The sequence below is a fragment of the Scyliorhinus canicula genome, chromosome 8 (assembly GCF_902713615.1).
Source record: "Scyliorhinus canicula chromosome 8, sScyCan1.1, whole genome shotgun sequence".
NCBI classification, from domain to species: Eukaryota; Metazoa; Chordata; class Chondrichthyes; order Carcharhiniformes; family Scyliorhinidae; genus Scyliorhinus; species Scyliorhinus canicula.
In genome coordinates, this window is record NC_052153.1 from 55994750 (window position 1) to 56021874 (window position 27125).

The 27125-nt window shown below is 44.5% G+C and overlaps 1 protein-coding gene across 3 annotated transcripts in view; it reads left to right on the top strand.

Annotated features, from left to right (window-relative positions):
- Positions 1 to 26898, top strand: part of LOC119970275 (methylthioadenosine phosphorylase) — a 220040-nt gene extending 193142 nt beyond the window's left edge. For 2 of the 3 annotated variants that reach the window (XM_038804632.1, XM_038804631.1), the window contains exons 7-9: positions 16773 to 16895; positions 25733 to 25857; positions 26738 to 26898. In XM_038804632.1, coding sequence (XP_038660560.1) covers positions 16773 to 16895; positions 25733 to 25857; positions 26738 to 26879 — 390 coding nt within the window. In that variant the 3' untranslated portion in view covers positions 26880 to 26898. The remainder of the gene's footprint in view (positions 1 to 16772; positions 16896 to 25732; positions 25858 to 26737) is intronic. The other variant, XM_038804633.1, reaches the window with a different exon arrangement.
- Positions 26899 to 27125: the final 227 nt, after the last annotated feature.

A 27125-nucleotide genomic window follows, 5' to 3' on the forward strand; every position in this document is an offset into this window, starting at 1 on the left:
TCTGTGGGCGCTAAACAGTGTTGATTGCTGACACAATTGTACTTGAGCTATTTAACTTTTTCTCCCCTAGACTTCTCTCCTTTGTACTGTCCTCTCTGAAATGTTTTGATTCTTAGGTGCCAGGGTTTGTGGGGCCACCGACCGGATGTGGGAGAGTCGGGTGGAGTTACAGACAATGATCCAGGAAGTTTAAAAACTGTGGACTCCTTATAAATGTTTCTCCAGGTTTTCTGCCCATCAGTCAGCCTGATTGAAAAGAACTCAAGGGCAGGGAAGCTTACAGCAGCAAAATGCCCCGGAGGAACAGGAAAGGAGGGTCAAGTGGGCGCAGGGCAGAGATCACAGGAAGTGGTCAGAGGTGTCACATTACTTGTTGGTATTATGTCGTTACTCTTTGCTTTCTATTCCGGAATGGTCCGATGGTGTGATTCTCAAGAAACCACCAATCGTTAACTCAAAGCAAAATTGGTTTAATGAATAACGAATTGATTAATGTTGAGTTTGTTCACTCTTACAGAACTGCAACTAGTGATTAAGTAATTCAGAATAAAGTATTAACTATATTTAACTACACATGCTAACTATGCTATTATCTATCTCTCTAACACTCTGCTGTCTAGTCACTCCTGGTTCGAAGAGACCCAAGATCCTTTGAGTTCTCATATTTATACATGAATCTAGTACTGCCATGTAGTGGTTGTCTTACACTATGATGTCGTCATTAACCCTTTATAGGTCTCTATATAGACTATCAATACAAGAGGAGATGGGTTTGCGGTCTTTGGGGTGAGAGTGTTTTGGGGGGGAGGTGGGTGTAATGTTTCACGATCAGCTTGATGGGCCTGGAGGAAATACTTCTGCTACTCCTGGCCCACAAGCAGTGCTGTGAATGCACTTACCTTATGGAGCTAGCCATTCTCCCGCCTTTTACTGTCAACTTTCCTGAGTCCGGGGAAACCCAACTGACATAAGCAATGGATTAAAAAGGTCTAAGTTGTCCAACTTTCATCCTTTCTCGATTAAAACTGGAAGTAGTTGAGTTGGAGGCAGTTTGTAGTTCAGGTTTGAAATGTTAACATTTCATCTGATGCAAATCCACCAAAGTTTTTGGGAGTTAAAATTATACCTATGTTGATTGAAGGCCCCTGCACCACATCCAAACGACCAGTATTTATATGTGAGCTTCGAGTGCCAGCAGCACCAAACTTCTTCATTATTACAGTCATGCCAATACTGATCTCTCTCAACATCCATGCACGCAATCGCCAGCAAAAAACACTAATTGCGGCCAGGGGATGCATTTTAAGCCCTTCGGTCTCGTGACAATGCCCCCAGGGTCCCAGGGCTGGTGGTGGCGGTGGGGACACTACTCTCCTGCCCACTGTGATGGTCACTATCATTGTAGCAATGTTAACTGGAGCAGCGCCTAGAATTAGGAGTGCAGAAGATCATTCCATTAATTAACATGGAAATCAGTATTCTATGAGATCAACAGGAGCCTGACTGCCATTCTTAGACTAAGCTGGGTGAAGCGTGCAATTTACCATCAGTGGCAGTCCCACCAGAGACCTAGGCCGGGATTCTCCCTTCTGAGGACTAAATCCCCACACCGGCAGGAAAACCGGCGCCAACCACTCCGGCATTAGCAGCCCTCGAAAGTGTGGAATTCTCCGCATTTCCGGGGGCTAGGTGGCCAGCCGGCGCGGGTTCACACATCCGCGGAATGGCCAGCACAATTCCGCGCATGCGCAGACTGGCCGGCGTATTTTCACGCATGCGCAGGGGGTTCTCGTCCCCGCGCCAGCCCTCGGGCAATATGGAGTCCTACGGGGGCCCGGCACCGAAGAAAGAAGTCCCCCCACGGAACAAGCCTGCCCACAGATCGGTGGGCCCCGATTGCGGGGCCAGGCCACCGTGGACGGCTGCTCGGCCCATTGGGCCCCGGAGAATTGCCGAGGGGAAGGAGAATCCCACTCCAAATACCCGAGTTTCTTTTCAATTTTGTGCAACGTGATGGGAGGGGTGGGGGCTGGTGGTGGGGGGCGGGGGGGGGGGGGGGGGGGGGGGGGTTGTACAGGCTGATTCTCCACATGGTAGCACACGTGGCTTCACAGCGCCAGGGTCCCAGGTCTGATTCCCTGCTGGGTCACTGGCTGTGTGGAGTCTGCACGTTCTCCCTGTGTCAGTGTGGGTTTCCTCCAGGTGCTTCAGTTTCCTCCCACAGTCCAAAGACGTGCAGGTTAGGTGGATTGGCTATGCTAAATTGCCCTTGGTGTCCAAAATGATTAAGAGAGGTTATTGGGTTATGAGGTGGAATTGGGGGCTTAGGTGGGTCAGTGCAGACTCAATGGGCCGAATGGCCTCCTTCTGCACTGTATGTTCTTTGCATCTTTGTACTGCACAAACTGAGCCTAGCCACAGTCACCACAGAACAGTATCCCACATCCAGCCCAGAGGCCTGCTGCTCTTTCTGATACTGTTGCAGCCTGCAGCCAGTAGTTATCCCGAAGAACTCGTACCTCAGCCATTGGCCTGATCCCAATAAACAGGACTGCCCGGTGGGTTTACTGGACACCCATCTGAAGGAAATTCCATCCGAGGAGTGAGAATTCTTGGCTAATTTCTGTTTTCTCTTTCTGGTTTCTCAGTCAAATCCCGGTGGACTTGCGCAACCTTTTCATTTGAGCCCAACAAATTCAGTACTGACCGGTTATCATGTGCATAGAAGTATGTAGGAACTGCCCTGTTAACTAGCGAGAAGTTTTTATTTTGCATTTCATGTTTACTTTGTAGTTTCAACATAACTCTGAACTTTCTCATAGCTTAAATGCTTCTCATTGAAATAAAGTTGGTGCTATTCTGCACGTTGGGATCAGACACCAGTGCTGTGTAGCTACCAACATGCAGTACTGTTTGAAGTTCAGCCAAAGCAGCAACGAGTCGTTCCTTTGATTGGCTGAGGCAGTTACTGTGGTTGCTTTGTCTGTGTGCTTTGAAGAGGCTCAGTTTCCATTTGGGCTTTAGTTCTTTTATTAAAAATGTTTTGAGTTACTTCTGCTGACCAGCTTTTGAATTGCTGTTAAATAAGTAGCTCCATAGCATACAAGTGGCAACTGTTGTACAGTTTAAAACTGGAGACAATCTTGCGTAGAAGTTTGAACTTCAAGTATTTTTGCTCCGGTGTCAAATTAATTGCAAAAAAATCTTGTCAGGCATTAAAGCGACCAAATTTGACCTACGGTAAATATGGCCGTATCAGATTTGTCTCTTTGTGCTGTTCCAGGACACTTGGCTAAAATAAAGAAAAACATTTGCTTATTGACCAGTGTGATCTTCTGGGCTTTGACAGTCTCCTGGTTTTGATGTAGATAAGCTAATAGCTGCATGCAAAGAAACTGTAATCCAACGGAAGGATTCATCAGCCAATATTAATGTTAAGATTGTGATTAGCTTATAAACTTGAAAGTGTGTTATGGTTTGCGTTATTATCTCAATTTTTTTTTCATCATTATAATTCAACATTCTTTTAAATTGGCTATTTTCTTATCGGCATGCATTTTGCTGAGCACAGTTGGAAAGTTATCTATTTTAAATAAATCGGTCGGGATGATGCTAGGCTTCCAGAGTGCCATCAACACAAAGGCACAAGTAAGGAAGCAACACTCAAATAATTAAACATGAAATCTCATGTGACTTATGAAATAAACATTTTATTTAAATCAGTATTAGTCTCCGTATCTAAAGAAGGATGAAATGAAAAATGAAAATCTCTTATTGTCGCGAGTAGGCTTCAATGAAGTTACTGTGAAAAGCCCCTAGTCGCCACATTCCGGCGCCTGTCCGGGGAGGCTGGTACGGGATGTAAACACATTTGAGCAGTTCGGAGAAGGTTTACCAGACTAACACCTGGAATGGCAAGTTGTCTTATGAAGAAAGGTTGGACAGGTAAGGCTATTATCTGCTGGAGTTCAGTGGAGTAAGAGGCGATTTGATCGGAACGCATAAGATCCTGAGGGGTCTTGGTGGGGTGGGTGTGGAAAGGATGTTTCCTCTTGTGGGAGTATCTAGAACTAGGGGTCACTGTTAGGGGTTGCCCATTCAAGGCAGACGGGGAGAAATGTTTTCTTTCAAAATCGTGAGTCTTTGGTACACTCTTTATCAAAAGATGGTGGAAGCAGAATTTTTGGATATTTTCAAGGCAGAGGTCGACATATTCTTGATGAGCAAAGGAGGGTGATTTAATATTCTAGCATTCCCTCTTTGCAGGGGCGCCACATCACACCCGGCCCCCTGGTGATGTGGCAGCCCACACCAGTGCTTTTGTCCCCTGTTTTATCTTATCTCCACCCCTACTGATTCTACTTTGGAGCCAAGATATTTCTTCACTATTCTCCATATATCATCCTTGATTTTCAAGGCTACCGTCCCACTCCTCTATTTTCCTGCCTTTTCGAAACATCAATATCTGTAATATTAAGTTCCATCTTAGTCTTTGTGCCTCTCTAATGGAAATTAGATCAAACCCATTTATTTGTTTATGCCACTAATATGTCCATCTTGTTACCAATACTTTGTACATTTAGATAAAGCATCTTCAATTTTAACATTTTACCATATTTCCTGATTTGACCTTATTCACTGACCCACAGTTGCCGTTAAACATTCTGTCACATTCTGCTTTACCCTAATCACGACACTGCGCAATGGCTTGTAACTTTTCGCTTTGGTTTTACAAATTTCCCTTCACCTGAACCCTCTATCCTGGCTTTTTTGGGTGGATGTTGGTATTCTCAGCTGTGATCCAAAGGTCTGACCTCCAAGTGTCAGTATTTTTAATGTAGAACATACATTACTTAGCCCAGACGGCAGTAGGGAAACTCCACCCACATTGAACTTAGGACACACTGAAAGGAGCAGTCACTGGCCAGGCTTGACAGGAGAAGAACCAAGCAGCTGTGTCAAGTTTTGTTTTTCTAAACACATTTAAGTATACTGAACAGAGGTGCAAGCCTCTTTTAAAGGAAAAAAGGAAATGCTTGACATGTGTATCCTTGTAAGCTTTTTTCCCTCAAACATTTTGCATTGGAACTGTATATGAATGGATGATTAATTATCCAATTGTCCATGATTGTATTTGAGATTTTAGCAGCAAACGCTACATGTGATAGTCCATAACGGGCATCGTTCCAATTCAGTACAGTGACACCAAGCGATAAAACTAATGATGCATTGTTAGATCTTTAGGGCAAGTGGGTGGCATTTCAGGTCACTAATTTCACATTTTCCTCCTTTACTTGCTTCCCTTAAGAGCCGCAGGTGCCTGCAACCTCCAGTACTTTATCAAATGTCCATATTTCATTGGTGATCCCTTACAGTGAGTGTTATCAAAGTATTTTTGATTTGATTTATTATTGCCCATGTATTAGTACACAGTGAAAAGTATTGTTTCTTGCATACTATACAGACAACGCATACCGTACATAGGGAAAGAAGGAGAGACTTGAAGTAAAACCTTCACCACTATTCTTAGAATTCCCCCATGCCAAAAAAAGGGTCAAGATATTCTAAATAGTGGACAGGGATTCTCACTCCCTGGCTCCTATACAGACTTAGGTGGGTGCTATTCGTATCAAACTCGTGTTTCAAGTTATCCCCGGCATAACCCATATCTTCATGGAAGAATTTTATCTACTTACCACTTAGTAGCTTACACACGAGTCCAGCTTGCTAAGTAAAGTAAAGTAAACTTTCTAATAATAATAATAACCACTCTTTCAGGTTATCAATTTAAACTTGACTTTATTTTCAAGTTAAAAAGATAAAAACTACTTTTACAGAAAGGTAAAAAGATCTTTTCTTGTTCGGACCAGTTGTAAGACTTTCAAGTCTATCTTGTCAATCGTTTTTCTTTAACTTCTGGTCTTCTGTTCGCTTCTCTGGGTTGCTCGGTCTTCTGATGCTGCTTGTTCCATCACCGAGAAAGATTGTCTTTTCTGCCCACTTTTCAGAGTTTTATAGCAATTTGTGCAGCCTGACTTCACAAGTGACACCTTTCTGCTGTTTGAGCCTAACAGTTGAAGGTTAGTTTCTATCAGTTAGAAGCGTGACGCCTTTGCAACAGCGCGGCTTCATTCCACCAGCTCGCCATGACTTACTTTGAACTTGCTCACTTTGCTTGACATGTGATAAATTTGTCTGTGTCTTCGTCAGTAACCTTTTAGATTTATGTCTTTTTTCATGATTTTTCAGACTTAACCTGGGCCATCTTTGGGTTAAGCTAATGTCATGTCCAGGTTACACCCTATGACTCTATCCTTTTCTGTCTTGGCCATTTTCTAAAAGGTTTTAATGTCAAAATGGTGTATGTTAAAGTGTAACCTTGTCACCTTATGGGTTTCTTTATTTGTAAATCAGTTGTCTCATCTTATTACTGGTGTCAGCAAGTTTTCACGCTTGACAGTTGTCCCTTAATTTAACCTTAGATTCTGGCTGCTCTTCTTAATTGTTCAATTAAATAATTCATTGCTTAAAGAATTGTGAAATACTGTTCCCTTTCATATAACTTAAGAATTTAAGTCGATCAAATGACTTTTTAACTTGTAAATCAGAATGAATTGTTCCTAGCTGTTTTTCTTCACGTCTGTGAAGCTGTCCACATTTCAAACAAGCTGCTGCTTTTAACCCTTTGTGGGACTTTTCCCTTTCATTAAAAGTCTCAGGCATTCTCAGTGTTACTTTCATGTTTCAAATGTCATATTTTTCCAATTTTTCATTGCAGACTGCAGAATGTAATGTTACAGTCATAGCTAAGGTGTAGAGAAAAGATTAACTTAATACGAGGTAGGTCCATTCAAAAGTCTGATGACAGTAGAAAAAAAGCTGGGCTGGATTCTCCCAATATGGGGCTATGTCCCCATGCCGGCGTAAAAACGCTGGTGTTTCACTCCGAATATTCCTGAAGAAGGTTTGAGCCGATCCGATGCCCTGCAGGGGGCTAGCAGGGACCCAGGTGCTTCTCGCAACTTTAGCTGCGGATACGGTCCCCCGCACTTCCGGTTTCGAGTCCGCGCATGCCGCAACCTCCACCGGCCGGGCCGAGTGCCATGACGGACTCGGACCACGGAGACAGCTGCAAGATGTAGCCCCCCCCCCTCCGATCGGCTGCGCGCACAAAGATCCGTCCGCCCGATCTGTCCCCATCACGAATGGCAGATTTTTAAAATCTCCCTTTTCTGACTGAGTTAAGCTACCACTCAAGCTATGAGGAGCTAACTCGATACAGACATGAATTCAAACCTGGGATTTTTCTGATCTTTCTGCCTCGGGGCCAGTTGTTGAAAATGTGCATTCTTACCTCCCTGTAGGATTTTTGATTCAGTTCTGTGAGTGCAACTGCATACTAACTTCTTGCTTCCTGGTCACTCTTGTTCACATTATTCATCCATATCATCCAAACTGTAGAAGATGTTAGTTGCGAATTAATGGCATGACAGACCTCCATTCCAAATTGGATCATTCTAATTAGCAGCTTTATTGTTCCACAAAGCTGCACTGTCTTACTCAAACTAATCAATGTTTTTGGTTTATGACATTGGTTCATTCACCTCATTTTTTAGTCAAAACTTTCACTCCGAACAGTAAGTGATGTAAAGCGGAGTGTTAGGTGGAGTTTATGGGGTGGCACGGTAGCACAGTGGTTAGCACTGTTGCTTCACAGCGCCAGGTTCAATTCCTGGCTCGGGTCACTGTCTGTGCGGTGTCTGCATTCCCAGGAATGGAAACCCCCCTCATTCCCCTCAAAACCTGATGACCAAAGGCCAGCAATCACCAACTATAGGCAGTGTCGGCATGAGCGCTGGTAGCTGCCGGCAGTACATCCAAAGGCTCAGGTTCAGCAAGGGACCCCATGTCTGTGTGGGTTTCCTCTGGGTGCTCTGGGTTCCTCCTGCAAGTCCCAAAAGACATGCTTGTTAGGTGAATTGGACATTCTGAACTCTCCCTCTCTGTACCTGAACAGACGCCAGAGTGTGGTGACTGGGGGATTTTCACAGTAACTTCATTGCAGTGTTAATTTAAGCCTAATTGTAACACTAATAAAGATTATTATTGTGCCCTCCCCTGAGTCGATTTTGGAGACAGGGGGTCATTTCATTGGTTGGGAGGATGCCAGGTAGGGATCCCACTTCCTTCCAGCTTCTTCCCCAACTAAGTTGGGGTATGAAGACTTGTGGACCGCCAGTTTATGCCCTCTTATGGGCATCATCCCATACCAGCAGCGGTTGGGGACTTGCCAGATGGGCAGCCCAGATGGCTGGTTCCCCGGAGGGTTCCACCGTTGTCCAGCTCTGGTTGAGAGACCTGGAATTGGGGGATGCTGAAAGCCACCCGTCTTCTCTTTCTTCCAGTCCATCACCCCTAGCTTCCACCCTGGAACCCCAATCTGCCCTCACTCATCTTTGGCCTTGGGTCCCTTGCTGATCCTGGGTCTTTGGATGCACTGCCGGCAGCTACCATCACTCCTGCTGCCATCACTCCTGCTGCCATCTCTCCAGTTGTCTATTTAGGAAAAGGACAGAAAATTATTGGTAAGTGTTTGGATTTTTTTTAATGTGTTCATTTTTGTTGTGGGATGGACCAGCAGTTATTGTCCATCTTTAATTGCCCTTGAACAGGTGGTGCTGAGCTGCCTTCTCGAACCGCTGCAGTCCCTATGGTGTCGGTGCAGTCCCTATGGTGTAGGTACACCCACAGTGCTGTTGGGGAGGGATTGCCAGGATTTTGACCCAGAGATAGTGAAGGAACGGCAATATAATTACAAGTCAAGTGTGGCTTGGAGGGGAACTTGTTTGTTGTGGTGTTCCCAAGTATCTTTTGTCCTTGTTCTTTTCTGTGCGAGGGGCCACAGGTAAGGAATGTGCTGTCGAAGGAGCCTTGGTGATCTGCTGCAGTGCATCTTGTTGATGGTGCACACGGCACTCTGTGCAATGATATTGAAGGGAGCGAATGTTGAAGGTGGCGGATGGAGTGCCAGTTAAATGGGCTGCTTTGCCCTGGACGCCAAGCCTATTGAGTGTTGTTGGAGCTGCACTCATCCTGGCAAGTGGAGAGTATCCCATCACACTCCTGACTTGTACCTTGTAGATGTAGACAGGCTTTGGGGAGTCAGGAGGTGAGTTACTCAATGCAGAATTCCCAGCTTCTGAGATACTCTTGTAGCCACAGTATTTATATGACTGGTCCAGTTCAATATCTCATCAATGGTAAACCCAAGGAAGTTGATAGTGGGGGATTCAACAATGGTAATTCCATTCATTGACAATAATGGTAATTCCATTCATTGACTATTATGGGGAGATAGTATGATTCTCTTGTTGGACATGGTCATTGCCTGATACTTGTGTGGCACAAATATTATTTGCCACTTATCAACCCAAACTTGAATATTGACCAGGTCTTGCTACTTGTAGACATGGACTGCTTCAATATCTGAAAAGTTGTGAATGATCTGCAAAGATCCCCACGTCTGACTTTATGATGGAAGGAAGATCATTGATGAAGCAGCTTAATATGGTTGGGCGTGGGACACTACTCTGAGGAATTGCTCCAGTGACGTCCTGGAACTGAGATGATTGGCCTCCAATCACCGCAACCATCTTCCTTTGTGCTTGGTGCAACCTTTACATAATGGTTGCACTGTACCCTGCATATGGGACCATCCATTTAACTGGAGTGGTGTTCAGTTTACAGGCCATATGTCATGCATAGCTTGCCTATTGGCAGTGATTGGATATTGGAACCATTTTTGCTTTTCCGTGGGAACAGTACGTTCACATGCTTGCACCACTTGTGTGATCTTTATTTTTATTTCAAACATGTTTTTTTTCTGATGTGCATCCCAGTTATCTTTTGAAGTTTATTTTATTCTTGCCTCATTAGTCGTCTTGGGAAAATTTGAAATGGAAAATTTGACCACATCAACCCTTTCCAGGCGAGAGAATTTCTTTACCACACTGCCCCCCTACTGAAATAGATGAGAGAAATTATTTTTGAAAAAGTCAAAGGATAAACACATTCCAGACAAAGTTCCTTTCAAACTTAATTTGATGTACAAAAGAGGAGGTATGAAATAAACATCTGGACATTTGCAATACAAAAGACAAAATGTGCATAGGTCCACTCTGTTTTGCTTCAGTAAGTCATGTATACCTTTGAAGTACTGTACAAGATAGTATCTCGGAGCAACAAAGAAAGTCAAATTCTAATCACTGACCTCCATCCTGATTGAGTAAGCACTTGTGTATAATTTTCTATTGTGCTGTTCACTTTTTTACTTGCATGATTACATCATCATGACTGGTGCAAGTACTCCACGTAGTTTGAAAATCCGGTAACCACCAGAAGTGGTACTAATCGCATGCGGTACATCGTATTTGTGGGAAGGCAGTATCATGGTGACGGTCCAGTAGTGAGTTTTTTTCCTCTTTTTGTTTTACTGCTTCTAGATTGTTCAGTTGCCTTAAGTGGATGAGGGGGACGTGGAGCTGATATCATACAGAAAATACAACATGCTGGAATAGAATAGGTTCTGTGGTCCTGGTATTCATATAATGGCCAGGATTTTCCACTGCCCCACCCTCACAGTGTGTTTTACAGAGGCAGGGGCTGCTCGCCGCTGGACGGATATTCTGGACCTGATGAGCTCTACGCTGTTTTGCTTGGCTCGCCCGTCCTGCCAACCGGGTCCGCCATCAGCGGAACCGGAAGATCCCGCCAGCAGGATCGGCCAGAAAATCCCACCCCATATGTCCATGTTATATGAGTGGGTTTTCTGGTATTTGTTTGTGTAATCTAGTGATCATTTATTGCTGCAGCTCTCAATCAAGGGTAAAGCTTCCTTTATACAAGGGAAGAATATCAATTAGTTAAAATCAGCTTGCTATTTTGGGTATTGAATCCCTACAGTGCAGAAGGAGGCCATTCGGCATATTGAGTCTGCACCAACCCTCTGAAAGAACACTCTACCGAGGCCCACCACCCCACCCTATCCCTGTAACCCCGCATGTGCATTGACCATAGTCAATGCACCTAACCTGCAAATCTTTGGACAGTGAAAGGAAACCCGAACATCGAGACGAATCCCACGCAGACACGGGGAGAGCATATAAACTCCATACGTGCAATCACACAAGGCTAGAATCGAACCCGGGTCCCTGGCTCTGTGAGTTAGCAGTGCTGATCGCTGTGTCACCGTATGTTTACTCTTTACAATGAGCGAAATCTTCTTGCATGGAGTGTCTTGATAATGAGATCAGAAGTGTGTGTCACCTGTGGTCAGAGGCAGAGTGGCTGGCAATGCGCAATCACATGGTGGCAAGCCAATTAGATATGCAGCGATGAGGGCCAATCATAACAAAGGACGGTCAGGGAGTTACAGCCCCACCACTACCTCATGGGGTCAAAGTGGAGTCGACATATGATATAATGCACAGACTTGATTAGAAAAGCCTTTGAAAGACAAAGAAAGTGCCTAGGTGTCCCAAGCATTTGCAAGCAAAACGTATTTCTACTCTTCCCTTGTACAAAGGAAGCTTTACCCTTGATTGAGAGCTGCATCAATAAATGATCAATAGTTTACACAAATGTCTGTAGATATTTGGCTTCTCTATGTAGTCAAGCTCCCTCCCTTTTTCCCCCATGAGATTTTGTAGAGGTGCCAAATCCCGCCCTCCCTCAGTCAGCTATGCCCTCTTCCCCTTTTGGAGCCACCTCTGTCCATCAGCTATGCCTCATTCCCTTTTCATACCCACCTCCCTCCTGCCATCCCTCCCTCTTCACAGCCGCCTCCGATTTCAGTGCATCAATGCTCACTTCCAGTTCAACAAAACTCCCAGTGCAAGAAAAGCAGCTCTGACTCAGTCCAAGTGCACCAGGAAGACCACTTCACCTGAAAGACGCCATTTTGCAGAAGTTGTCAATCTGGAGGCATGTTTCTCTTTTTTGCATATTCAATTCTAAAAGTGCAGTTTAATCCATGAAGCTGCATTTCAATGAACATGCATGACATGTATTAAAAATAGGTTGCTGTCGCTGGTCCTCATAACGCACTATCCTTTTTTAGTCTTCTGCCAACTTAATAAGCAATGTTCATCCCATTGTTGGGAAGAAGACATTCTACCTCTTCCCCCCCCTCCCCCCCCCCCCCCCCCCCCCAGAATTAGGTGCCCCTGCCCGCCTCATTTCCCATTCCCGGGGGTGTCACAAGATTCTGCCCAATGAATACTTTGGCTCATTTACACGGGAACTGTTTAGTTTTGAATTTTGGGTACTGTATGCATGAGTACAGAGTAATAATATGGTTCACCTTCCAAACCCATGACCACTACCATCTAGAAGAACAAGAGCAGCAGGTACCTGGGAACCCCACCACCTGGAGGCTTCCCACCAAGTCACTCACCACCCCGACTTGGAAATGTATCGGCGTTCCTTCACTGTCGTTGCGCAACATCCTGGAACTCCCTCCATTACAGCACAGTGGACTTCAAGAAGGAAGCTCACCACCACCTTCTGAAGGGCAACTAGGGATGGACAATAAATGCTGGCCTAGCCAGTGATGCTCACATCTCATAAATGTATTTTTAAAAAAGCAGGATCTATTTTATTTCATTTGGGGTAATGGCACAATTGCATTTGTGAAGCTTTTTTCTAAAAGAAAAACATCAAACATATTTTGCGACAATTTAAGTTTTCTTTTAACCTTTATATTGGACTTAATACCTACATTCATATAATTTGATAAAGATTAGGTTAGCTATTAAGTGTAACAAATGTGTTTCTTCCAATTATTTTACACTTTGAAAGGAAGGAGAATAGTATACAACTTATGACTGAAATCTTTGCTATCAGTGGTTGGGTAGAAAGAAAAGGGGCACACAATTGGCCATTCAGGAGAGCAGTGGGTGTGGCCAGGGATGTAATTCTGAAGAACAAAACCATGGAGAAATTTGTAGATGATGCCGATTTTGGAATCAACATGCCAGAGGCCAGGAAATTAGTGGAGGTCAGTAAGGATGAAGTTCTTGGATGAGTGGAGTTTTGTGTGTTACTGGAGTTTCCCAGGCAGAGTTGGCTTCCAGGTTCCTGCAGGCAGCAAGGGACAGTTTAGATGCCTATTGGCAGCCTACTGACTGCAGACTGGGGCAGCCAGCACTCTAGGCCCTCCCTCCCCGCCTGGAGAGAGCAGCAGCTGCAGGCTGCCCTGTGGAGCAACTCACTCCCACTCCCCTCCCCACCGACAGTGCTAACCTGGTGCAAGATAGAAGTTTTTGTTTATTCTGAAGTGGGAATTCCATCCTGAAGCACCCTCTCCCTCCATTTCCCCTATTACAGCCTGCTGATCTTTTCAAGTTGGAAGGCCTCTAATTGGCCCTCCTGCTTCGAAAACATAAGAGCTGGGAGCAGGAGTAGGCCATCTGGCCCATTGAGCCTGCACTGCCATTCAATAGGATCATGGCTGATCTTTTTGTGGGCTCAGCTCCACTTACCCGCAAGCTCACCGTAACCTTTAATTCCTTTACTATTCAAATATCTATCTACGTTGGCCTTAAAAATATTCAACGAGGTAGCCTCAACTGCTTCACTGGACAAGGAATATGCCCTCTAGTTGTAGTTTTACCCACCAGTGGAAACAACCTCCCTGTTTCTATCCTGTCTATTCCCTTCATAAGTTTACATGCCTCTATAAGATCCCCCCCCCTCATTCTTCCAAATTCCAATGAGTATAGTCCCAGTCTACTTAGTCTCTCCTCATAAGGTAATCCTCTCAACTCTGGAATCAACCTAGTGAATCTCCTCTGCACCCCCTGCAGTGCCAGAACATCCTTTCCCAAGTAAGGAGATTAAAACTGTACACAGTACTCCAGGTGTGGCCTCACCAGCACCCTATACAGCTACAACAATAACCTCCCTGTTTTTAAACACCATCCCTCTAGCAATGAAGGACAAAATTCCATTTGCCTTCTTAATTACTTGCTGCACCTGCAAATCAACTTTTTGTGATTCATGCACAAGGACATCCAGGTCCTCCTGCACATGAAGCATGCTACAATTTTTTACCATTTAAATAATAGTCCATTTTGATGTTATTCCTACCAAAATGGATGACCTCACATTTATCAACATTGAACTCCATCTGCCAGACTCTTGCCCACTCACTTAAACCGTCTATATCCCTCTGCATACATTTGTGTGCTTTGCACACTTGGCTCTACCACTCATCTTAGTGTCATCTGCAGACTTTGACACATTACACTTGGTCCCCCAACTCCAGATCATCTATGTAAATTGCAAACAATTGCGGACGCAACACTGATCCCTGAGGCATACCACTAGCCAATGATTGCCCACGCCCACTCTTTGCTTTCTGTCAGTTAATCAATCCTTTACCCATGCTGATACATTACCCATAATGCTATGCACCTATATCTTATGCAGCAGTCTTTTGTGTGGCACCTTGTCGAATGCCTTCTGGAAATCTAGATACACCACATCCACCAGTCCCCGTTGTCCACCACGCTCATAATATCCTCAAAGAATTTCCCTTAATTAGACAAACATTGCCTGCCTTTCATGAACTCATGCTGCGTCTGCCCAATGGGACAATTTCTATCGAGATGTCTCGCTATTTCTTCCTTAACGACAGATTCAAGCATTTTCCCCACTACAGAAGTTAAGCTAACCGGCCTACAGTTTCCCACCTTTTGTCTACCTCCTTTTTTAAACAGTGGCATCATACTTAAACAGTGGAGTCACCTTCAGTGGGAGGCAGTCAGCTGCCTTTGCAGCAAGAGCTAAATTATTGGGCACAGCAAGAAGTCTTACAACACCAGGTTAAAGTCCAACAGGTCGGTTTGGAATCACTAGCTTTCGGAGCACAACTCCTTCATGAGGTGGGTACATCCACTCACCTGATGAAGGTGCTGCACTTCGAAAGCTAGTGATTCCAAACAAACCTGTTGGCCTTTAACTTGGTGTTGTAAGACTCCTTACTGTGCCAACCCCAGTCCAACACAGATGTGATTTATTGGAGACATCAATCTCCACTAAGTGACTGCAATGGTATGTTTTCTGGTTGGGGAGACATGAATACATCACAATGCCACAATTGAATATCTGAGAAAACAATTAATATCTGAGAGAACTCTTTTCAATATCCATCCTGTCTGATTAATGACAATCAGAATAGTTAGTTTACTAGTGGGTTGTGGGGCATTTTTAAGATCAGCATTCATCAATATTGATTAATATTGATTTTTAATGTCACCATCTTCAGATCTATGGCTGGTTTATTTACAAGAATCACATATGGCTCTCTCACAGTGATATCTTGGTGCTGGTGATATCCTGGTGATATCTTTCTTTGTTCTCCTCTCCTCAGTATTTTTTGTTTCCTTGAGATATGTCCTATAATGAATGCAGATTCACAATTGTCAGCCCTCCAATATTTCTCATGAGTGACTAGTCTTCATGTGTGACCCTGGACAGTGAACGTTTATAGATAGATGGACACCACAGGCATGTCTGAACCTGTCCTCACTCTATGCTGATATAAATTCAATGCACCAGAGGCTACTAGATAGGGATTAAGAACAGAAAAACTAGATGATTTTCTTTCCCTCCGTTGCCTGGTGCAAGGTAGTGTCGCAAACACTGCCTTGGCTCAGGATAGACTGGGTAAGCGAACGTGGTGTGAGTTTCAAAGATCAGCCAGTTGGCACAAGTGGATCCCGGCAAAAAAGTTGGAAAAGCACTGGAATAGGTGATAATGATGGTTATATGAGGAAAAATTGGAAGAGGCTTAGAGTGGAATAAAAGAACCAAAATGACCTTTCTGTGCCATATATCCCATGTAATCCTCCACCCTGATACTACATCTTCAATGACTTTTCCTTTGACGTTCAGTCACTATCGTTCAGGAAGCAAACATAGCAAATACTTTTCCGATAGCAAATCAGCATGACTGACCGTTGTTCGATGTGGGTCTGTGGGATTGATCGAAGGAGCACTGTTGGGAGAACATTTTGCTCCTCTTCAAATAATGCCATGGGATTTACCTGATTCTACCGAGATCACCAGAGCATGGTACCTTATTTTAATATCTGATTTGAAACACAATATATGCCTGGCAATGAAACACTACGTCAGCACTTAATTGAAGTATCTGCCCATGCTACGTATTCAGGTTCACAAATATGACTTGAGCTCTCGCCCTTCTGAGTCAGAGGTGAAAGTTCTATTTGTATCCAGTTCAGCAGGAAACCATACGTTTGGTACCAACTATGACTGAATACTCTACTTTCATTTCATATCAAAGCAAATACTAATGGGTGGAGCATCAGATTTAGCTTGCAACATTGTGAAAGCTGAAATATCACAACCCCCCCTCCCCCCCCCCCCCCCCCCCCCCCCCGCAAAAGAAAAATCTGATTTGTCAAGTGTTATGATGTGAATATTATATCTTAGTTACTTACAATACTCAGGGAATCTGTTTGTTTCTGTGTTAACCAAGGACCATGTATGTTCAGAGGAAGTAATGTTGGGGGGGAGGGGATGGGAATAATTCCCTTTTGGCATTTTATGTAGAAATCAGAAACTGCTTTTGCAAAGTGTTTATAATTTTGCCAGAGACAATGTACAGAAGAACACCACCATGGATTTGAATGAGTCAGGAAATGAGTAAGGAGAACTGATGACTTTTCTTGTCATTTAAATTACAGGTCTCTGTGGAAAAGGTCCTCAAAATAATGAAGGAGAATGCAAACAAGGCTTTGAGCATTCTTCTCACTGCAATTCCACAGGTCGCATCCATGAATTGGGCAGAGAACATCAAGAGTTTGAGAGTAAGTTCTGGAAACACAACCAAACAGCGCTGTCATAGATCACAATGCGAATGCATCTTGTCTTCGGTGTATCGTGACTGCATGTAAACCCCATTCTTCAGTTGTAAGACAAGCGGCCCAAAACGTTGGTCTTGTTTGATGCATAAAAGAGAGCCTGTACAGCTACTGGGGGGCGGGGGGGGGGGGTTGTAGGTGCTTGTCAAATTGTCTAAATTGGTATAATGTTGCTTTAATCCAGAAAGTGGTTTGAGTCTCTGCTGTAATTCAATGGTGTATCAGAAATTCAGGTGCACAAGACATTGTTTTTTTAAATGGTCAGCAAATCACAGGCCGTACATATCAGAGTGGTCACTTTGTCTCTTGGCTGGTGAGGGTCCCTATCAAAAATCCAAAGTTGGAAAATTGTCCCCACTTTATATTTACAGCATTATTTGTTTTAATTTTAGATTTGCAGCCTGCATAGTTTTGTAAACCAAAAGGTAGGCAACCAGTACCAACTGTGGAACTTCCCCTGATGCTAAAAATTATAAGAATGTGAAACATTTTAAGAATGAATTCTCCCAGTTTAGAACTTGCTCAAGTGTCTGTCCTGCATTCCTCTCCGATATTTCCTTTTGTCTTGTACGGAAAGAGCTAGAAATGCTATTGGCAGAGTGTACAGGGCCCTGTGCACACACTAATTGTAGGGAAAGTCCATCAGTAAAAGCTCTCCTACACATGGCAAAGCACCGAGGGCCTAAAAAATGTTTTAAATTCATTTATGGGATGTGGGCGTCGCTGGTTAGGCCAGCATTTATTGTCCTTCAGAAGGTGGTGGTGAGTTGTTTCCCTGAACCGTTGCAGTTCTTGAGGTGTAGGTACACCCACTGTGATATTAGGGAGGGGGTTCCAGGATGTTGCGACAGTGAAGGAGCGGCGATATATTTCCAAGCCAGGATGGTGAGTGACTTGGAGAGGAATCTCCAGGTTGTGGGCTTCCCAGGCATCTGCTGCTCTTGTCCTTCCAGGTGGTAGTGGTCATGCGTTTGGAAGTTGTTGACTAAGGAAACTTGGTGAGTTACTGCAGTGCATCTTGTAGATGGCACACATGGCTGTCACTGTTTATCGGTGATGGAGGGTTTGAATGTTTGTGGAAGGGGGAGTAATCAAGTGGCTGCTTTGACCTGGATGGTGTCAAGCTTCTTGAATGTTGTTAGAGCTGCACCCGTCCAGGCAAGTGGAGAATGTTTCATTACACTCCTGACTTGTGTTCTGTAGATGGTAGACAGGCTTTGGGGGAGGGGGTCAGGAGGTGAGTTACTCGCCGTAGGATTCATAGCCTTTGACCTGCCTGGTAGCCACAGTATTAATGTGGCTAGTCCAGTTCAGTTTCCGATCAATGGTAACCCCCAGGATGTTGCCTGTAAAATATCAATTTATCTCTCTTGGGTGGCTGTTTTGGGGCTTCATGTGACACATTTTAGAAACAAATTGAAAAGACGTCATCATTGTTTATTCTTAAAATCATCGTGGTTGTGACAGCTTTGTCACATTCATTCCTTTTATTGTCTAGGAACGTGCTTTACATATTCTTAAAACAAAAGTTATCACATTCATGTGATTTAATTTTACACTTTTTGCACACTTCTTCATGGGGGAGAAATTCATTTGCGCACCACCGCATCCATTGGCACTGGGCAGACTTATTTCGATTCCAGGGACAGGAAGTGCAAGACGTTCTTCACTGACTTCATTGTAGAATGCCACGCACACCACACAGGTTGTGTAAAAGTGGCACAATGAAAGCAAATTTCTCCTTTCTCCTTCCCCCCCCCCCTGCCCCACCACCCCAAGTTTGAGCACTTAACATTTACCAGTCAGATATAGCACGCACCAAAACAAAAGCTCACCCTGCCCCAAAATTAGAGGTTCCCCCTCAGGGGCTTTTATAATGAAATCAAAACACTTTCAACAACACATTTACCATTTTGTTACACATGGAGGAAATTGTCGCAAAACGTATTGTAAATATTATCCTTTGAAGAACAAAAGATGTGTGTCAACCTTCCAAACTACATCGACAGGAGATAAATGAGATACAAACCAAATTAATTAGGGGGTAGCACATGGTTAGCACAGTTGCATCAGCACAGTTGCGTCACAGCTCCAGAGTCCCAGGTTCGATTCCCGGCTTGGGTCACATTCTCCCCGTCAGCGCCGGCCCTAGGGTTGCTGGGGCCCCGGGCAAGCTGAACTTCGGCGCCCTTCGGTGGGGGGGGCAAGGGGCCAGGGGGGGAGGGGGCCGGAGCCGGAGGGGGGGGGAGGGGGGGCGGGGGGGGGGGGGTCGGGAGGGGGGGAGGGGGGGCGGGGGGGGGGGGCCGGAGGGGGGGAGGGGGCGGGGCCGGAGGGGGGGCGGGGGGGGAGGGGGCGGGGCCGGAGGGGGGGGGAGGACTGCCCGAGTTGCCGGTACCTTGAGCCAACCCTGCTCCCCGTGTGTGTGTGGGTTTCCTCCGGATGCTCCGGTTTCCTCCCACAGTCCAATGATATGCAGGTTAGGAGGATTGGCCATGATAAATTGCCCTTAGTGTCCGAAAGGGGTTAGGTGGGGTTACTGGGTTACGGGGATAGGGTGGCGGCGTGGGCTTAAGTAGGGTTCTCTTTCCAAGAGCCAGTGCAGACTCTATGGGCCGGATGGCCTCCTTCTGCACTGCAAATTCTATGAATTGCAGTGAAAATCTAATATATTGAACAACAGTCGATACTTGTGAAAAGCTATTCATTGGAGGGAAATTTCAAGAGGGTGAAACCTTCAATAAATGCGTGTGCTGAATGGTGCAGACTAATTTATACTGCACCAGCTTTACTTTTTCTATTTATCACACCCAACATCCTTTTATACCTCTGCTTATACACAGGATGCCAGTTCGGAACTGTTGAAGCAGATTTTGTGTAGCAATTAAATTTTGAGTCAGCACCAAAGGTTGAATTTGAACCTAGGCCCCAGAAGTGAAAGGACAGTTTGCTGAACACTGCATCCAGTTTTATTTTGTAAACTTTTTTTGCATTTTGGGGGAATTGGAAAGCATCTTTATATCATAACAGTTACAGATAAGACCATCTCCAATCGCTGTCTTCTATGTCCATTCTGTGAGAATTCACTCTCCTGGTTCACTTACAACTAGACTCTCAAAACCCCAACCGGCTAACCTCTGGCTCTTTGTCCACCATGAAATTGCAACTACTGTTGTGTTCAAACACCCTCACCTCCACGTTTGATGTCCTAGTCTACATTAAATACATTACTGCCGCTTGCCCTGCCCATTCACCATGGTACAGCCCTCATCTCCACTCCCTTAAGTTCAAGGGAATCATATTTGAACGAATGTGGTGAACAGCTGGTTTAGCCATTCACTGCCAGATCCACTATTGGGTCTCGTTTGCATCTGCCAAAACCGCTCATTATTCCATGCTCATCCCGGAAAGCAAAAATTATCTCTTCACCCCGTTCCCTTCATCCTCACCACCAACAAATGTGAGAAACCTCTGGATTTCTTTGTCATTGACATTGAGACTATCTGATTAGTCGTCTCTGTCACTGCAGGCTTGTTGATAAAAGGGGAATTAGGGTTGTGTTTACTGGTATTGCATTTGTATGAGTTCCTCATGATCAGCCCAATCAGAAAGGCACCATCTAAATTGCTTCCTGATTTTCACTTCCGCCTGCTCCCCCTTCTTTATGCTTATGCTCCTGCTCCTGAGCTTCTCACAATATAGCCGGTGGCGAAGGCTGTCCCCTCACAATGAAAAGATTTCTGTAACAACCCACAAACCTTGGCGCCTCCTCTTCCAATGATTGCAGGGCTTCACGGATGCTGTCCAGGCAGCACATGCATTGTTTCAACAAGCCAGTGGTCTGCTTTATCACATTTTGTGTGACAGCGTAGCATTCATTGTATACATGCGGAGGATTGTGCACTGGGGTCATCAGTCATGTTGTCAATGGATAGCATTTGTTGTCCAAAAATTATCCTTTGGTTTGCCTTGACAGCTGAAATGCCTGAGGGCTGTTGGCGGGGTACCAGGCATTGACGCCCATGATTTCCTGTCAGTAGTCACACACCAGCTGGATACTAAGGGAGTGGAATTCCTTTTGGCTCAAGTATAGGGAATTGTTGAGAGGTGGCTCCTACAAACGGTCAGTGCACCCCGCACCATGGGAAAGATTGCTCTCTTCACAAAGCCATTCATTCCACCTGCTTCTCTCTGACAAGAAACAGGCTATATTGTTAAGCCTCGTTTGAATAGAGAATCTGTGACCTGCCTTTTTCAACTGTGGCCAGCAAAATTATGTTGCAATATCTCCAACTCCAAGCTCATCATCGCAGTCACCTTCAAAGCCATTGGCAAGGGTGCCCTTGCCTGGTTCTAAGTTATGGCTGCAGTAGGTAGCAGATTTCAGTCCTTATTGACGCACAATATTTCACACACTTTACTGAGGCTCAGTGTAATAACCTGTAGGAACCTGCACAGGACTCATCCAGCTGGGGAAGATTGTTCCCCGTGCTCAGTTGGACTGAGTTGACCCAGCACTAGCACAATAAGGCAGGCAGCTGTAGAGCCAGGTAAAGAGGAATGAGGACCCAGTGAAAGGTAACCGGGTCCTGTGAATGTATGATGCAGTTGCTGAAATAAAGGACTTTTAAGAAGCTTGTTGGACTCCCCTGGCCTTATCACACTCGGGCAGCAGAATTTCTCCCTTAACAACCTAGATGAATATAGCCTTCTGCTGAGAACCTTGTCCTCCTCCCTCTTCCAGCAGTCTGTCCTGCTCTGTGTGGCATCTGTTCATTCTCAGTCATGCAGTATTCCTAGGGGAATGCCAAGACATGCATCCTTGATTGGGAGGAACTAATTTGTGCAGAAGCCTTGTCAGCAAAAGCTCCATTAGCACTTGCATACAAATCTTATTAACTTAAAACAACTATAGAAAGCATCAAATTCTTCTAAAAATTGAAGCAACAGCCAGAACAAATTAACCAGCATTACCTGGCCAGTTAGTTTAACATTAGTGGAGGGGAAGCTTTCAGAATAAAATGTTCGGGATAAAATCAGTAGTCACATGGAAAAATGTGGGTTGCTTAACAAGAGTCAGCATGGACTTCTAAAGGGGAAATCATGTTTAACTTGTTGGAATATTTTGAAGAGGTAACAGAATGGGTTGATGAGGGTAATGCTGTTGATGTGATGTCCATGGGCTTTCAGAAGGCATTCACTACAGTGCCATACAATAGACTTGAGAAAAGCTATAGCTCATGGAATAAAGGGACAGTAGCAACGTGGATACCAAGCTGGTTGAATAATAGAAAGCAGAGAATAATGGTCAATATATATTTTTCGGGCTGGAGGAAGGATTGTGGTGGTGTTCCCCAAGGGTCAGTATTGCGATCCTTGCTTTTCCTGATATATATTAATGGGCAGCACGGTAGCACAGTGGTCAACACTGTCGCTTCACAGTTCCAGGGTCCCAGGTTCGATTCCCGGCTTGGGTCACTAGTGTGCGGAGTCTGCACGTTCTCCCCATGTCTGCGTGGGTTTCCTCCGGGTGCTGCGGTTTCCTCCCACCATCCAAAGATGTGCGGGTTAGGTGGATTGGCCATGCTAAATTGCCCTTAGTGTCCAAAAAGGGGATAGATGGGGTTACTGGGTTATGGTGATAGGCTGGAGTGTGGGCTTGGTTGGGGTGCTCTTGATGGGCCGAATGGCCTCCTTCTGCACTGTAAATTCTATGATCTGTATCTCGGTGTGCGGGGGACAATTTAAAAGAATACAGATGATGCAAAACTTGAAAGTATTGTAAATTGTGAAGAGGACAGTGTAGAACTTCAAAAGGACATAGACAAGTTGGTGGAATGGGCAGATAGATGGCAGATGAAGTTCAAAGCGGAGAAGTGTGAGGTGATGTATTTTGATAGGAAAAACATTGACAGACAATATAAAATAAGGAGTAAATTCTTACGGGGTTGCAGGAGCAGAAGGACCTGGTTGTACATGTGCATAGATCATTGAAAGTGGCAGGAGCAGTTAATAATATATGCAGTATTCTGGGCTTTATTAATAGGGGCTTAGAGTAGAAGACCAAGGAGGTTATGCTGAACTTATACATGACTTTAGTTAGCTATCAGCTGGAGCATTGTATCGAGTTCTGGGAGCCACACTATAGGAAAGACGTGAACACATTGGAGAGGGTGCAGAAGAGGTTTACCAGGATGGTTCCAGCGATCAGAAGGCTTGGGGGATTTGATTGAGAGGGGGCTGGCAAGATTAGATAGGGCAAAACTGTTTCCACTCATAAAAGGATCAAGAATGAGAGGGCACAGATTTAACGTGATTTATAAACGAAGCAAATGTGATGTGCGAAAATATGTTTTCATACACAACTCTCTTGGGCATGGAATGCACTGCCTGGAAGTGTGGTGGGGGAAAGTTCAATCAAATGAAATGAAAATGAATGAAATGAAAATTGAAAATGAAATTAAAATTTGAAATGAAAAATGAAAACGAGGCATTCAAAGGGGCATTAGATGATCACTTGAATAGAAACAATGTGCAGGGAAAAGGCAGGAGAATGGTACTCTGCCGTAACGCTCATTTGGAAAGCCAGTGCAGAGACGATGGGCCAAATGGCCTCCTTCGGTACCATAGCAATTCTATGATTCTGAACCTGTAAATAGTTGATAATTCCTTTAATTAGCGGTGGTGCAGGCGGGGAGGCTCAGGGTGGGGCCTTTCTATTACTGAACATGTGTCTAGCTGTGCGAGGACTTTGGTTGCAGTGCAGAGCTCAGAAATGGCTTCGCTGGCGTCAAATCAGCATTGTGTGTTGACTGACATCTGTTTGTCTATGTAGTTACCATGTCCTTTCACAATGCATAGTTACCGTCTTCACCAATATAGCATCTGCCATAATTCCCTTCAAAAGATTGTGTGTGCTGTGAATGTCACTTTGGTCAACAAACAGCACCTGGTACCCAAACAAAGGACATTTCCAGTTGCACCCCACACCTACCCACTTGGTTTTATAGGATCCCCAACCGCCAGCCTGTTCCCAGAAGAGGAATTACATTCTGCTCTTAATGTATTATTTCAACTGGGAAGAAATTGAACAAATCTTCTGTCCAGTTCTCATTTTTGGCTGATCAATCTTCCTGTACTCTGCTCCCACCAGCAGTGGGAATCGTGACGGGCAGCGGGCACGGGAGCAGGTTTTGGCGGGAGGCCAGAAATCAATTTTCCGATTGCGGGGAAATTAGTTTTTAATCTTGTTCTCTTGAATTTCACGCTGGCTTAAAGGTGAGTCGAGTGTACCACGGAGCTATATCAGGAATCCTATTTGCCTCTCATGAATGCTCATTGAAGGGGCGGCACTTGGCACAATGGTTAGCATTGCTGCCTACGGCGCTGAGGACCCGGGTTTGAATCCCAGCCCTGGATCACTGTCCGTGTGGAGTTTGCCTGTGTTTGCATGGGTTTCACCCCATAACCCAAAGATGTGCAGGTTAAATGGATTGGCCACAGTAAATTTCCCCTCAATTGTGAAAATATAATTGGGTACTCTAAATTTATTTATTTTTTTAATTTTAAATGAATGCTCATTGAAAGGCCAGCACACTGGAATTTTGTTTCCCCTCCAAATTAAATGCCCGCCAGTGGGAACTTAGAATATTCATTTACACAGCTGTAGGTAAGTGGCATGGGCGAGGTTGACACCCTCCTGGACTTTAAGGACAGTAGATGCTGCTTTAGTCTTCCTTTCACACCGTCACTGAGAGATATTGGCTGCCTGTAGCTCAAGCTGTGCCAAGGCTGGGCACAGGGGAGTGAGACCAAGGCAGGACCTCTGGTGGGACTGTGTAATGGGGGGGGGGGGGGGTAAAATGTCTGTCTGGGTGCCATTGTATGATGACATCTGGACTGAGCCTATATGGTAAGTGCCGGGCGGGTCACTTGCTGCTCGCCCCGCTATGAGATTCAACCTGGACAATGCAAGATCTCGCATGTTGATCCACTCCACTCTCCAGGGGAAGTCACTCCAACCTCCTCTCCAGCCATGGGACTGAAGTCTCCAGAAACTGAAGATTCTGCCCATTATCTCTTTATGGGATCGATGTGGTTATTTAATTACATATATAATGTAATGGAGTTAAGGTGGGCACTCAGTCAGTTTGCCTCCTCAGCACATTATTTAAGCTCACACAATGAGAAAGGCCACATGGGTGAAGATGTCAGAGGATTGCTGGTGTCTGTGGAACCATTACCTAACATAAGTCAATTGCTCCAAGAAAAGAGAAGGAATCTTACTTAAATGTGAGACGTGCTGCAGGGTTTTTTGGTCTGGTCCTCATCAAAACAATGTAAAAATGCCAAATTTCAAAACGAACATAGAAGTTTATACCACGGGCTAAAAAGAGTGCTGATTGGTTAATTCGACTCTGGTTAGCGAAGTTGTTGCTGTGTCGGAAGCAATAGGAAACTATGTTCCCATGTTTCCTGGTAATTCAGAAAAGGCGCAGGACTTGAACACGTTACTTCTGTTTCCAGAGCGTGGTCCCTGAGTATGAATGTTATTTCTAACAAGTGCAAATGAGCCGGACTTTGAGCTTGACTGAGGTAGTGAGGAAACCGATCATTCTTCAAGTCTTTGTTCATATAACATTTTAAAGGTCGGTCACTCTCTTGAGGCGGGACTTTCTCCTGGGTGATGGACAAAAGTCCCACCTCCAGACAACTAACACTCCCCACCCTAAAAATCCTGGTCCTTGTGGAGAGAATATGAACTTGTGGTACTCTCGCCTTTGTAGATTGGTGGGCGCACGCAATCCCATTCCAGAATTGAGTATATAATCTCTGCCGATGCTTCAGTGCAGAAGAAATACTGCATTGTCAGAGGTGTTGTCTCATGGATAGATTTAAGCCCTGGCTCATGGTAAATATTTCATTGTACTTTGTATTTGTGCTTGGTGTTTGTGCTTGGTATTTTCTTAATCAAAAACAGCTCAACTGGTCATTCATCTCAGCTGCTTTATGAGATTTTGCTGCATATAAAATGGTTGCTTTGTCAATGTAATAATATCTGAACTTCAGAGAAAATAAAGCACTAGTTTCACTCCTTTATTTTTCCAGGAAAGTAAAGTTTTAAAAAGTGGCTTTTCGTGCCCCAGCTGGCACTGTTCCACTTTGCCTTTAAGTTGCTTTTGCTGGGAAAGTCGCCGTTGCTTCCCACGACACCTCCTGGTAAAAACAGCCTGCAGTTAGATTCCAACAATATCATTGGGACCTTGTATGCATGTGTTAGAAAGGACCTCACCAGTTTTGTGGGGCTGCCTGCTGCTGCCAAATGGAGAGGGTTAAGACATGAGGTTGCAAACCCCTGACACTGCCAAGGTGGTGAGTCACATGGGCAAACCTATTTAGGTTTCTGGTATTAAAATCGTCCTAATGCCTTTTTTCCAGTCATTTGGAGAGCCAGAAGCAATGCTTCAATTTTTGCCATGCCCTGACACTAACCCAGAACCTAGCAGTTTTAACATGCCTGACCTTCTCTCTGGGATTCAAAGTAGGGGTGGGAGTGGTAGGTGCAGACAATTGGCAACAATGGGTTAGCCGCCTGTTACATATCTGCACTCAATCTACCTTTCAGGAAAGCTAAGCAAACCGTATTATGGATGCCAATCCGATATTGTCAGTTCCTGCCTTAGATAGTTGCAATTTTCCCCCTATATTTGTGATTGTTGCAGTGGAAGATAATTTTACTTGCAGTCAGTTCAAAAAATTGTGTTCTAATGATGCTCATCTTTGATTTTCAGGTCTCTCAGGAAGGATCAGTTATGCTGCCAAAGCATTAAAACTGGAAGATGGTTCAACTCCTCAACTCACGTTACAACCAATACCAGTGATTATATTCCCTGCCTGTTTCCAATATGTTACTGTCATTATATACATCAATAAAAAGAAAATCAAAGAGCTACCTGAATTGTTGGTATCAAATTTTATAACCACTTTGTCGGCCACTCTCATACCCAATTTAGTCCCTGATTTATTATTCTTATCTACACAGGTGGGGAAAAGTTCTTCTCATGTGTTAATCTTACTGACCCCAAGCTGACCTCAAAGAACAATGAATTCAGATCAGTTGTTACAGCAAATTATTTTCCCAACAAGTTATCTGAACCTGTGTCTTTCATTTCTGAGGTC